This window comes from Eulemur rufifrons, chromosome 20 (assembly GCF_041146395.1).
Source record: "Eulemur rufifrons isolate Redbay chromosome 20, OSU_ERuf_1, whole genome shotgun sequence".
NCBI lineage: Eukaryota > Metazoa > Chordata > Mammalia > Primates > Lemuridae > Eulemur > Eulemur rufifrons.
In genome coordinates this window covers 21,783,983-21,797,157 of record NC_091002.1, presented here as the reverse complement: position 1 = coordinate 21,797,157, position 13,175 = coordinate 21,783,983, and the positions used below count along the sequence as shown (strand labels likewise).

General features: G+C 40.6%; 1 protein-coding gene across 2 annotated transcripts in view; it reads right to left on the bottom strand.

Annotated features, from left to right (window-relative positions):
• NDRG3 (NDRG family member 3) overlaps positions 1 to 13,175 on the bottom strand; it is a 66,211-nt gene that overhangs the window by 2,983 nt on the left and 50,053 nt on the right. For both annotated transcript variants that reach the window (XM_069496404.1, XM_069496405.1), the window contains exons 9-15: positions 12,385 to 12,441; positions 9,342 to 9,445; positions 8,130 to 8,195; positions 7,961 to 8,012; positions 4,304 to 4,351; positions 971 to 1,006; positions 831 to 882 (exon numbers count right to left, since the gene is read on the bottom strand). In XM_069496404.1, coding sequence (XP_069352505.1) covers positions 831 to 882; positions 971 to 1,006; positions 4,304 to 4,351; positions 7,961 to 8,012; positions 8,130 to 8,195; positions 9,342 to 9,445; positions 12,385 to 12,441 — 415 coding nt within the window. The remainder of the gene's footprint in view (positions 1 to 830; positions 883 to 970; positions 1,007 to 4,303; positions 4,352 to 7,960; positions 8,013 to 8,129; positions 8,196 to 9,341; positions 9,446 to 12,384; positions 12,442 to 13,175) is intronic.

Sequence of the window (13,175 nt, the reverse complement as noted above, 5' to 3'; positions counted from 1 at the left end):
TAGCAGCTCACAGACGGGGATGACACAGCCACTCGAGACAAGACATACATGGTCTGCCTGGCAGGTACAGGGCTGCACCCAGGAGCCAGCTGCCCAGAGCAGCTGACCAAGTGGCTCACAAATGGCCGTTATCCACATTGATACCAAAGATAGGAGAAAAATCACCCTACTGGGTAAAGAGCTCTGTACCTGGATGTAAAGGTTTTTCTTAAAACTCCAATAAAAGACCAAACGTAGATAATTCTATGACAAATGAGAAAGCTTGGGGTCTCACAATACAAGAGACCAGGACAACAGCATATGGTATGGACACATCCTTGGACTTGCTCTAAAATACTCCGCAACTTTACCTCCTATAGTGGAACAGATTTAACCAAGGACACTCCTCTTTTCTTCTGGAGTCTCCATCTTGTTTCTCCAGGCCAGGAGTTATTAACCAGCTGAGTTCAAACGCAAATCACTGCTAGGACCGCCTAAGCTTCAGTGGTTACAATGGAGTCAGACTGCCTTGATTTGAATCATGGCTCTGTAGCTTAACTGTTACCCTGGGAAATATACTTAGCCTCTCTGAGCCTCAGTTTCCTCTTCTATAAAATGGGACTAATAGCAGAACTTACCTCTTAGGTTAAGAATATATAGTACCTGACACAAGGTAAGTGTTTAATAATTGTTAGCACATCATATATGTGCATAAATGAATGCTCCATAAACATCCTGGTTTCTACCTTCTCTAGTATAGGTTATGTCCTAAGAACTGTGGGCTCCCAGAAGTCAAACTGACCACCATTATTCATAAATCTTTGTTAGAAAGAAAGTCATGTACTACTCACTGTAGCCCATTCCCTGTAAAAAGTATTTGAAGGCCTCAGTGAGCTTCCCAGGCTGTGGGGACAAAACAAGCAGGCATTAATCTCTACATAGGCAGAGAGGCAGAATCAAACAGGTGCTTAAAAAAAAAAAATCTGCTTACCTGAACTACTTGAGGCAGTCCCCCACAGTCTGCCATCTAGAAGAGGAAAAACATGTAAGTCAGTCGGGACTTAAGCAACATGCTATGACTATTCAAGCCCTGTCCAATAGGACAGAATTCAATTTCAGATTCCTTAAAGTTTAACAGCATCCCAGTTTACATCTCCTCCGTGCTCTCCTATACAAAAATGTGGACCCTAGCAATGACCTTGGATGCAAATCTCAAAGAATTATTTAAAGTTTATTTATCAATAAGCTGCAAGGCCTGACTTTCAGGCCCATGGTGGAAATTTTCTGTTGAGGTATTAATGAAGTTAACCACTGCTTTCAACCATGGTTCTGCCTCTGCCTGAAGAATGTTACTTTTAGAGTCCTCAAACAGTGTGACCCGGACATCTCGGTGCATTGTGTTTTTTTAAGTCCCCTTCAACTCTACATTATCTTCACTCCATGAGTAAGGGGAGTTTTCCAATCAGGAGCTGATGCTGATTCAGCCTCCTCGCTTGGTCAGCCATTTTCTTCTTACAGCTGGATTTGGTGAGGCTACTTTTCACCTCATAAACTTTTTTTTTTGAGACAGAGTCTTGCTCTGTCGCCCTGGCTGGAGTGCAGTTGCATCATCATAGCTCACTGCAACCTCAAACTCCTGGGCTCAAGCGATCCTCCTGCCTCAGCCTCCCGAGTAGCTAGGACTATAGGCATGCGCCAAGATGCCCAGCTTAAGTTTTCTATTTTCTGTAGAGACAGGGTCTTACTCTTGCTCAGGCTGGTCTCATACTCCTGGCCTACAAGCGATACTCCTGCCTCAGAGTGTTAGGATTACAGGCATGAGCCTGCACCTGGCCCAACCTCATAAATCTTTATAGCTGATTATTCTCACCTGTGCAAGGATTTCTAAGCTAGGGCTTCATTAGTGTGCATTGGAATTACCCAGAGAACTTGTTAAAACTCAGATTCTTGGGTTCTTACCCTAGAGATTCTGATTCAATAGGTTTGGGGTAGGGTTCAAGAACTTGCATTTCTCCCTTGTTAGAATAGTGGTGAAATTCAAAAAATATAGACGAGAAGAAAAATAAAATTTGAAAAAAGAATAATTTTTTAAAAATTAAAAAAAAAAAAAAAAAAGAACTTGGATTTCTAACAAGCTCCCAGGTGATACATTTTGCAGAAAACAGTGTTTCTAGGACATGATGGCCAAACACAAGCCCACCCTCTTCTTCCCAGCTGTTATATACTCTGTGCTCAGAGCATATCCTATTCAGCCTGTCATTTGTTTTTAAAGGGACATGAACCCCATGGTTTTAATTCACTGGCATTAAAACTTTCTTTGAGGGACTTATTGAGAAGAGAAGAATGACACAGAAGATATAAAAGTTTGAGATTAACAAAGTACAGTCCCTTGAAAATTCTATGCATAAGGTTAGAAAGGAACATTTAACCTGACAAATAATACAATAGACCAAACTGTCACAGGCTGTATTTTCATGAAGTTTAGGAGTTAAAACATGATTATAATAGAACCATAAAATAGTTTTCATATGCAGAAAGAGAATATTGGGATAAACTGTTTCCAAGACTGATACCCATCAAATAGTTTGAGAATCAGTTCAATCTGGAATAGGAGTTATCCACTTTATTCCAAGCTGTTATAGATGAGCATTTTTGCCCAGAAATTACCATGTCTATGGCTATTGTAGAGTTCAGTTTTGTGCTTACAAATACCGATTCAAACCTGAAGTGAAAAATGAAGCTGAAACCACAGACTTTTTTTTTTTAATTCCTATTTTAGACTAGCCCGTTAATTGCCTGGCATCCAGAACATTTTGAATTTGGTCACCTTAGAGCATTAACTTCATGTTATATTTCTAGGAACTATGGGCTGCTTCTGGTGATAGCACTTCCCCTTAAGCACAAAGAGAAAGGGAAGTAGGCAGAGGTCTTTCAGACTGAAAATGTAGCAGTATGCAACATAAGATCAGCATTTAAACCTACAACAGTCCAAATTCAAACAAGGAGGTCAGCTACCTAAACATTTTAGTAGAGACTCTACAAAAAGCTAGGTTGAGACAATGCTAGGCTGAAACTTTTGCCTGGGGTATACTCAAAGGGTATACCCCTTTGAGACACTTGATACTAACCCTAGAAATTTAGTCCAAAGGTTGTTCTCTACTTGCTCTAAGAGAAAGAAAATGCATCAACCCTCAGCATTAGAAATGTTACTGGGGCTGGGCGTGGTGGCTCACGCCTGTAATCCTAGCACTCTGGGAGGCCGAGGCGGGAGGATCACTTGAGGTCAGGAGTTCGAGACCAGCCTGAGCAAGAGCAAGACGCCGTCTCTACTAAAAATAGAAAGAAACTATATGGACAGCTAAAAATATATATAGAAAAATTAGCCAGGCATGGTGGCGCATGCCTGTAGTCCCAGCTACTCGGGAGGCTAAGGCAGAAGGATTGCTTAAGCCCAGGAGTTTGAGGTTGCTGTGAGCTAGGCTCATGCCACAGCACTCTAGCCTGGGCAACAGAGCAAGACTCTGTCTCAAAAAAAAAAAAAAAAAAAAAAAGAAATGTTATTGGAAGCTTCCTTACCAATACAGCAGGATTTAGCATGTACAGAATTTCCATCCATTGTCTTAATTCTCACATTAAATAATGCTTATGAAGTTTTTAATTACATGGGAAAATGCTATGTCATAAAGTTGAGGGAAACAAATACAGGGCTGTAAATACCCTCTGATTTAAATGATACAAGAATGTATAGGAAAAAAAATACTGATATTTTACCACAGGTTACCTTTGGGTGGTAGGAGTAGAAGTAATTTAAATTTATTTTATTCTTTATGTTTTTCTTTATTTTTCTAATGTTCTATAATGAGAATATGTTCAGGAGGAAACATTTTCAAAAAAGAGAATGAGGCCAGGTTTGGTGGCTCACACCTGTAATCCTAGCATTCCGGGAGGCTGAGGAGAGAGGATTACTTGAGCCCAGTTCAGTACCAGCTGGGTCAACATAGCAAGACCCCCTCTCTACAAAAGATAGAAAAATCAGCCCAGTGTGGAGGCACACATGTGTAGTCCCTGCTACTCAGGAGGCTAAGGTGGGGGGATCGCTTGAGCCCAGGAGTTTGAGGTTGCAGTGAGCTATGATGATGCCATTGCACTCTAGCCTGGACAACAAAGCAAGACTTCGTCTTAAAAACAAAAACAAAACAATGAGAGAATCACAGAGAGAGAAGCTTTGCTTCTTTCTGGGCAACTATTCCAGAAAACACGGTAATTTTGAAGCCTGTATAATTTACTTGAAAAAGGTTTAAAGTGAGGGAAGATGACACATTACCTTTAGCAAAGTTGTATTTACAGGGTTCAGGCGGGAATTGCATTCAACCTAAAATTCAAAAAAAAGGAGAAAACAATTTTATAAATTGCTAGAAAAATAAGAAATAGCGTGGCATGAGAATGATCTTGCAAGATCAAGAACTCAGACAGAGATGGCTGAACCAGCCAAAGAGGTTACCAAAATACATAGTGGGAGATATATTTATATGATGTACTTTATATCTGATATTTCTGAGTAGATCTAAAAACTGGCTAATTTCACTTTCTGAATCTATTATAAGTAGAGTCTGTAAAGAATTACGTGCTGAGTCTAATTCTTCCTACTGGGTAGCTACATAACACAAAGGCAGTTACCTTACTTCTTTAACGAGTGAACTAGATGGTGGCCCTCTCCTGCTGGGCTCTCTTGACGGCTTCCCAGCGTGCAACCAGCCATGATGACTGAGCCCTAGGCACCCACCCCGCCTCCCTTGTCACCCCTCTCCCAGGCTCTTGGGGCAGTGAGGCTGCTGTTCCTTCCATCCTATCTCTTTTCTGCTTCTAGGTCTTTGGCTATCCAGTCTAAAGTTGAACTCTTCCAATTTTTTTCTCACAGAGCCATTGTAATGAAGAACTATTAATATAACCCTGTGCATTTACATATTTGGTATCTTGTACTCTTGTATCCATGAAGGCAGGGACCTCTAAGAAAGTGTTTTGAGGGAGAATCTCTGGGTCCGGCAATGTTTTACGGCTGATTTGATCAACCAGATCTCTCCTTTAACCTGTTTGCCAAGAAAACCTGTGCTAAGAGTTTAGAATCCATTGGGGTGAAAACATGTAATACAAAGCAAAATGAAACCACTTCAAAAATTTCACAAGTGAGCTGAATGATGAGTAGGATTTCTACAGATGGATGAAGAGAAGAGGTAGGCGTGTGAAGGCTTCCAGAGTTGGGGGGCAAGCATAAGCAAAGACCCAAGAGGCGGGAAGAGAACGCTACAGAGGCAGCTGTGAGGCGAGGGTGAACCGAGGGGTGAGGCCGGGGCAGGCTGCAGCTAACCGTGGAAGGCAGGAGGCCACAGACGGTGTCTGAGGTAACAGATTTGAGCTGTTTTAGGACAGCAGTGGCTATATGACAGGCTGCAGAGGCAGCGAGCCAGTTAGGGAGTTATTAAAATTACTGAGAAAGAACCAGTATTAGAGCTGAACTTTTGCTCTGGGGATTGCTGGTGGGCATGTATACAAAACTCTTCTAAAATGAGGGGATAATCTAAAAGCCAGGATCACCAAATCAGAGTTTTGATTTGCTATATACAAAGGAAAATGCAGGCAGTGATAAACAAATGTACCAGTTTACTATAGAATGTGCATTAACTCTAAAAAGTAGAATTTAAAAACTCATATTCTCCATAGCACTGAGCAAATAGGAGATGCTGAAAAAATGATGTTAAATTAATAAGTAAGCAAGAACAGGTAGCAACAGTGACTAGAACTTGTGGAGTGTCTTCTTGCTCTTCCATTCCTCTTAATCCCTACCAACTTGTGGGATAAAATGCTCTGGCACAGGAGCTAGGTTAGACTGTGTGAAGAAGAGTATCAGGAGCCCACAGATGGGCTCCTGAAGTTCTTCTCTAATAAACATCGAGGGTGTGGAAATCAGAAAGAGGAAGAGAACTTATCTATATGGCTAAATTACATAGTCTTGAAAAATAATTGCAAATGTTGCTTTAAGTCTACGTAATTGAAAAAAGGCAAGTAACTTGAGACCCAAGATTCATGGAAATACTTAATTCAGTATAATAAGGGAATTCTGATTAAGGGTATTTTCTAAAAACAATCCTATTTTCCTGTTTTAAGTAAATATGTTTATTAAAAACTGTTCTTGATAGATATTTTTGTAGCATGTATTTCCCATCTTTTTAGCCTGAAAAGACTGACCTTTAGAAACCTCCTTCTTGATAAATTGGGATCACCACTATAACCTTGTTATCTTTGGGAAATTTTATGAGGGGGTTGGGATTTAGGGTTATTTGTCTCTGTGTGTAGGCCATGCCATGTATTTTATATCAGACACAGAATGTTTTACAGGGCAATGCAGGGAGACGAGAATATCTTCTATCTTCACATCTATTTCACCCTATTAACATTCTCCCTGCCCCACAAACCTACTCACCTATGTCTACACCTCTGTTTATTTATTAGACTCCATTTCCAAAAAGCCTCACTCCTCAGTGTTTTACTCCATATAGGGCAGAAGTGAAGGCAGCCAAAGAAAATCAAGTAATTTCACACAGATACTTAGTTAAGTTATATATGCTGTGGGAAAGACATACTAGCCATATGAAAAACTGTCAACTTCAGGCTGGGCATGGTGGCTCATGCCTGTAATCCTAGCACTTTAGGAAGTTGAGGCCCGAGGATCGCTTAAGACCAGGAGATTGAGACCAGCCTGAGCAAAATGGCCAGACCCCATCTCTACAAAAAATAACAATTAGAAAAAATAGCCACATGGTGGCGCATGCCTATAGTCCCAGCTACTCAGGAGGCTAAGGCAGGATCACTTGAGCCCAGGAGTTTGAGGTTGCAGTGAGCTATGATGATGCCACTGAACTCGAGCCTGGGTGACAGAGTAAGCCCCTGTCTCAAAAAAAAAAAAAAAAAAAAAAATCCAGTGGACATGGTGCAGTGAAATAGGCAATTTCATTTAGTGCTAGTGGTAATATACCAGTATATCCTTCCTGGAAAGGAATCTGGCAAAGTGTATTAAAAACTTTATAAAGGGATTTTATGCACATTAATTCCCATTCTGGAAACCCATCCCAAGGAAATAATCAAAGATTCAGTCAAAGATTTTACAAGGATGTTGAGTAGCAACATTACTATTATTATTTTTTGAGACAGGGTCTTGCTCTGTCACCCAGGCTAGAGTGCAGTAGCCTGATCATAGCTCACTGTAACCTCAAACTTCTCAGTTTAAGTGATACTCCTACCTCAGCCTCCTTAGAAGCTGGGACTACAGGCATATGCCACCATGCCCAGTTCATTTAAAAAATTATTTTTATAAAGGGGGTCTTTGCTATGTTGCCCAGCCTGGTTCTGAACTCCTGGCCTCAAGCAATCCTCCTGCCTCAGCCTCCCAGAGTGCTAGGATTACAGGCATGAGCCACTGTGCTGTGTCCCAAAATCTTGTTTATTTAATATAATCAGGTCTATGTTAAAGCAAAAGATAATAGTTTGTCTTTGGGTAATAGGATAATAATTTCCCCCATCCTATTTTAAAACTTTTTCATACTTTTTCTATAATAAGCATAAATCATTTTTATCAATGTGCTATGTCCTTGAGAAGGAGGTAGAGTTATGGTGGTAATCTATTTCAGATTGGAGGCTGAGGCTGCCAGAAATATGACAATAAGTAAATGGTGATTATACTATTTTCATAAAGTGACTTGTACCACACAAAGCAATCAAGGGCAATACTGATGCCACGTGATGAAACCTAGTGATTGATGAGGAATTAATTTTCCAAAATGTATAACAAAGAGCAAACCCTGACATATGCAATCAGGAATACCAAAAATTAGTGTTTTCCAACTGTTTCTAGTGTGTCAGCAGTGTGCTACACACATTTCATTACATTTGAATCTCGTTCATCTTCACAACATCAGGACATACTTACCACAGCCTCAACTGCAGGTGAATTGTCCCCTACCACCAGTAAAGTTGAACACCTAGGTAAAGGCAAAATTAGAGTCGTCACTCAGCAAATAGGCACATAAACTCCACTAAACACTGAATTAGTCTATGGAAGATACTTAGCGATTCAGTGGTGAAACTGAGGGACTTACTTTAACGTTTTTAAGTTGTTATCATTTTGGCCCAGAATGGGTCTTCTAATCCCCAGGTCTCTGCGTCTGGGAAAACAAAGGAGAAGCGATGCTCCTTTCAGGTAAAATCACAGCAACTCAGGTTATTTCTTACCAGAATCACCAAGAGGTATCAAGGAATGTGGAAACTATCCTTCCTTCACGCCTGAGGAGGGAAGGGCCCCGTGCGCTGGTTCTCGCACGGCCACTTCCGTGGCATCCGGCGTGGTCCAGAGCAGGAACGAGGCTCCTGGCTCAACCCTGTGGGACTTGGTGGGAGGCTATTTAATAAAAGGAGACAATCTCAAAACTCAACAGTAATGCTGCTGAAGTCCTCAAGTCCCAAGTGTTTAATTTTCCAGCTAGTTTACAGGGATAAATTCCCTGCAAGAAGGGAAGGACTTATACTTTTTTTGGTGGTGGTGGCGGTGGCGGTGGCGGTGGCAGGGTTTTCCTTGTAACTAACAGAGTTTAGCACAGAACTTAATCTTTCTGATTTCAACTAAAAACAGGGAGGCTCTGTTATACAGAGGAAATAGCTAGAGAGACAAGGTTCAAAGTCTGGCTTTGCTCCTTACTGTATACTGGCTGTATAACTTTGGGTAAGTTACAGCTGATCCATTTCCTCAATCTTTGTCCATGTTCCCAGGAAGTTAGAAGGAGCTAACAATTTTACCTTGGAGAAGCTGGTCCCAAGATAAGATTCAGCACTCTCTCTCTCTCAGTGACTGGGGGAGTGTGACAGTTAAGTTTTGGAATACACAAACAAAAGAGAATTTACTGGTGTCCGTGTGTTATTTCTGCCTGATGACAAGGTATCAGGAAAGAAACTAAAAATCAAGGCCCATGACTTCTCTCTTTTGTCTTCCCTACATGCATTTTCCTGTGCTCCCTCAATTTATTTGTGTGTGTTTCTGTGTACATAACTTAGGTACCTTTTGTCTCAAAACTTCTTAAAACTACAACTGATATTTGAACATGCCCGAAACTGCTTTTAGTTCACTTATTCTTTCTGAAGGCTGTTTTCATATGTCTTAAAGCCCTTCTGCTTCTACTATGGTGAAACAGCACAAAAGCAATCCCATCAAACAACAATGGGAGTAGTAGTTTATTACCCCTTCCCCTCTCCCTTAAATGCCAATTATCTTTTTAGACCTTTCTGCATTTAAATGAAGGAATAGGAAACAACTGTACCCATTATAGGAACCCAGGAAGAGCTGCAGGTTGTCTTGGTTGATATCTTGGGCAATATGCAGTCTGTAGGTCTGAATTAGGTCCAGGTTGGCCTGCAACTCTTCCTAGACAATTGAAAGAAGACATAGGTAAACTTCTGAGCTGCAGAACAAGTCCATCTTTTTTTCTTCTTGAGACATGGTCTCACTCTGTCACCCAGGTTGGAGTATAGTGGCACGATCATAGCTTACTGCAGCTTCAAACTCCTGGGCTCAAGTGATTCTCTTGCCTCAGCCTCCCAAGTAGCTGGGATTACAGGTGGTTTGCATTTTCAGTGTCAAAAGCCAAACCATGCTGCCCATGATGGGAAATAGGGCACAGCCTGGGGGCTGATGTACTGGCAGGCTGAATGGCTAAAACCTTTTTGATTTGCACCAGACTGGTTCAGTGGGTATATTCTGTATCAGATGAGGGCACCAAAGAACGTATTATGGATTCAAGTACTAGCTGTGGAACTTAGGTCACCTAACCATTCTGAACCATGGTTTCCTTATTTGTGTGGGTTTTTATTTTATTATTCTTTTTTATTTTTTAGAGATGGGGGTTTCACTATGTTACCCAGGCTGGACTTAGAGAGTCTCTGGGTCCAAAAACTTGAAGGATCATAGTAGCCTGGGGTCTTATAACTAGAAGGCTCTATGTTATCAATGGCCAGCAGATGTGAGGTGAAGCTTTGCAAAATATGCAAAGCAGGCAGGCTCTAAATGGCTAAAATATGCTTGTTTGGGCTATTTTTAAAAGAACTGGATGTGTAAAAATTTAATTTTGATGCTGGAGGGCTTTTGAGCTAACAGTCTGTAGTGAAGACATAAACAACCTAGGAGCCAATCCACAGAGGCCATCGTTGGCTCATTTATACTAGTTACCAAACCAGTCCAGACTAAAGCAGGGGAGAACGCCATGGGAGAGAATTCTTCAATAAGATGAAAATGACAGAATACCTGCCATACTTGACTGTATTGAACAAGGAGATTTATATTAACAGGGGAGAGAGTCTGAAATGTTGATAATACGTAGAACAGCAAGCAATACAAACAAAAATAAAAATAGGACAAGTATTAACTCAAGAGAACACAAAATATTAAAGTAGTCATGGCCCAGCTCTGAACAACATTTATATAGACATGATACTATAAATGGTAGAATTTGATCTAACACAAATTATGTTATATTGGGAAGACAGGGTAGTGGAAAATACAAATGTGTGTCATGGGGAAAAGGGGTGTGTGTGTGTGTGTGTGTGTGTGCGCAAGAGAGAGAGAGAGAGAGAGAGATAGCTATCACCTTCCATACTGGAAAGCCAACAGATAATGCCTACAAATGAAAAATCAACAAGTGGAAATACATGCATCTTTAGAGAGATGGAGGCAAAGAGAATTAGCGCATATGTCCAAAAAGACAGGTATAAGAATGTTCACTGCAGCTTTATTCATAATAGTTTACTAAAAAAACCCCTGAAAACAATCCATATGTTCATTCACAGGAGGATAATCTGTGGTATATTAACACAATGGACAGCTGCTACACAGTAATAAAAAAGAAGGAACTCCTGACACATGGAATAACATGGATGAATCTCAAAGACAGTATGTTGAGTGAAAAAGCCAGACCCAGAAAAGCATATGCTGTATGATTCCATTTAGGTGCAGTTCAAAAATAGGCAAAAATAATCTATAGAGGTAACAGAATAGTGAATACCTGGTTTGGGGTGGGGGATTGGTGAATAGGAAAGGACAAGAGGAAACCTTTGTGGAGTAAGGGAAATGCTCTATATCGTGATTTGGGCAATGGTTACATGGGAGTATATATAGGTAAATGGCCATTGAGATACACTTACGATTTGTGCACTATACTGTATGTAAGTTACACCTGAGTTTGGGAGAGAGCAATTTAGAGGCAAAACCCAAAAGAATCAGCTAGAAGAATTAAGTGGTTGCCTCTAAGAAGCAGAAAATGGGGTGGGTGGCAGATTCTTTGTAATAAGCCCTACAGAACTTCTCTACTCTAAAATATATATGAATTTGTAGCTTCGATAAAAACATAACAAAATAAAAGAAAGACTATGGGCTTTGGAGTTGGCCTGACCTGGATTCAAATGTCAGCCCCACCACTTATTATGTGGATAGTGGTGGCAAGTTACATTGCCTCTCTCACCCTCAGTTTCCCTGTCTTAAAATTGGGCTAATAGAACCATGTAAAAAAATAACTGAGTTTGTGCATCTAAAGTACTTATCATAAATAATAAGTACTCAGTAAATGCTAGTTTTCTCTTCATCTACCATCGTCCTTCAGATATATATAAAACTAACCATGCAGACTGCAACTGAGCTCCCATGAACCCTATTTATGCTGTGCTCCTACTCCAAACACCTCACAGCTCTGACTCCATTACTCACTTATTTTACCCCTTTACAGGTTACCCACCTTACTTTTCCCTTTGGAAAGAGGACCCGGGTTCCCCAACCCGCCAGTCGAGTCCCCTCCCCCACTCAACAATTATCCACATGATAACTGCAACTTCCTCTGTAGAATTCAGTTTCCTCACCAGTAAAAAAAAACAAAAAAACAAACAAACGAAAAAAAACCATGAGGACTGAACAAGATAATCTCTAAGGTTCTTTTAACACTAACATTTCATGGTTTCTTTTTTCCCCTGAAATTCCTATTTCTGTGAAGCCATTCCCGGACCTCCTCACGGCTCTAAAGATGTTTGGAGAGGCACGTGATGTTGTCAAACACTAACAGATGGCATGCTACTTACAGGAACAGGTGGGGAGAGACGCTGTCTTCTCTCTTCTCTCCAAATGTCAAGAGCCATGTGGCACAGAGTTAATGCTTCTCCCATAAGACTGGCCTTTGCAGGACCACATGCATCTGAGCCTGCACTGGAAGTGTTATCTGCTAGGATCAGGTAAGTTCTAAGGTACCCCTTCTTTCCTCAAGTAAAATAGGGATTCGCATGCAAGCCGATAAACACAGCTCTCCTAGTTGAATAGGCACTTACCTGCCCAAAGTGATGAGCCAAAATAATGTCCACAACATTGGTTGTCAAGCCTGAGAACTAAAAAGATAACGACTCTGTGTCAAGAGAGTAAGCATATGTAAAACTTTATCAAGCTGTCCACTTGAAATTAGTGCACTTTATTGTATATATATTATCCCTCAAAAAACAAAAAAAACTCCACATTCAGTGTCATACATTTTCATCAGATGGTGCTTTCAAAGAAACAAGAGAAAAAGAAATATTAGTAAGTCAGAAAAAGACTGAGTCTCTCTTCCCCAATAACAATAGAGCCTGTTTTGAAATCGGTGGCTGAAGAAACGCCAGCCGTGCCTTTGAAAACTCAAGACTTGGAACTCGTGGCTATTTGCTACTTCATTCCTGTCTGTATTTCTGCATTTACATTGGATTTATGGCCGATAAGGATTGACTTATAACCACTCCAAAGCGCCCCAAGAAACAAAAACAATTTTTTTTCTTTCTTCCAGTTTTTCCTATCTTCATTTCAGGCAGTGGGAGGAAATGGCTATGTTTATAGAATGTTCTTGCGTTTTGAACATTTTTCTCCTAAATCTTCCCATTTCAAAAGGATGCATCTTGGTCTAATAAATGCAGCAATCTGCGTAAACATACAGACTGTTAAGTCTATTTTCAGAAAAATTTCCAACTCAAATTATGTTGTTGATTCCTCTTTTCTTCCATGGTTTTATAATGAATTCCTACTGCTGACCTGGATCAGAGGTGAAGTACTGAGCTGGGGGTAGGAATGGAGAAGAGGAGGTGAGAGAGACAAA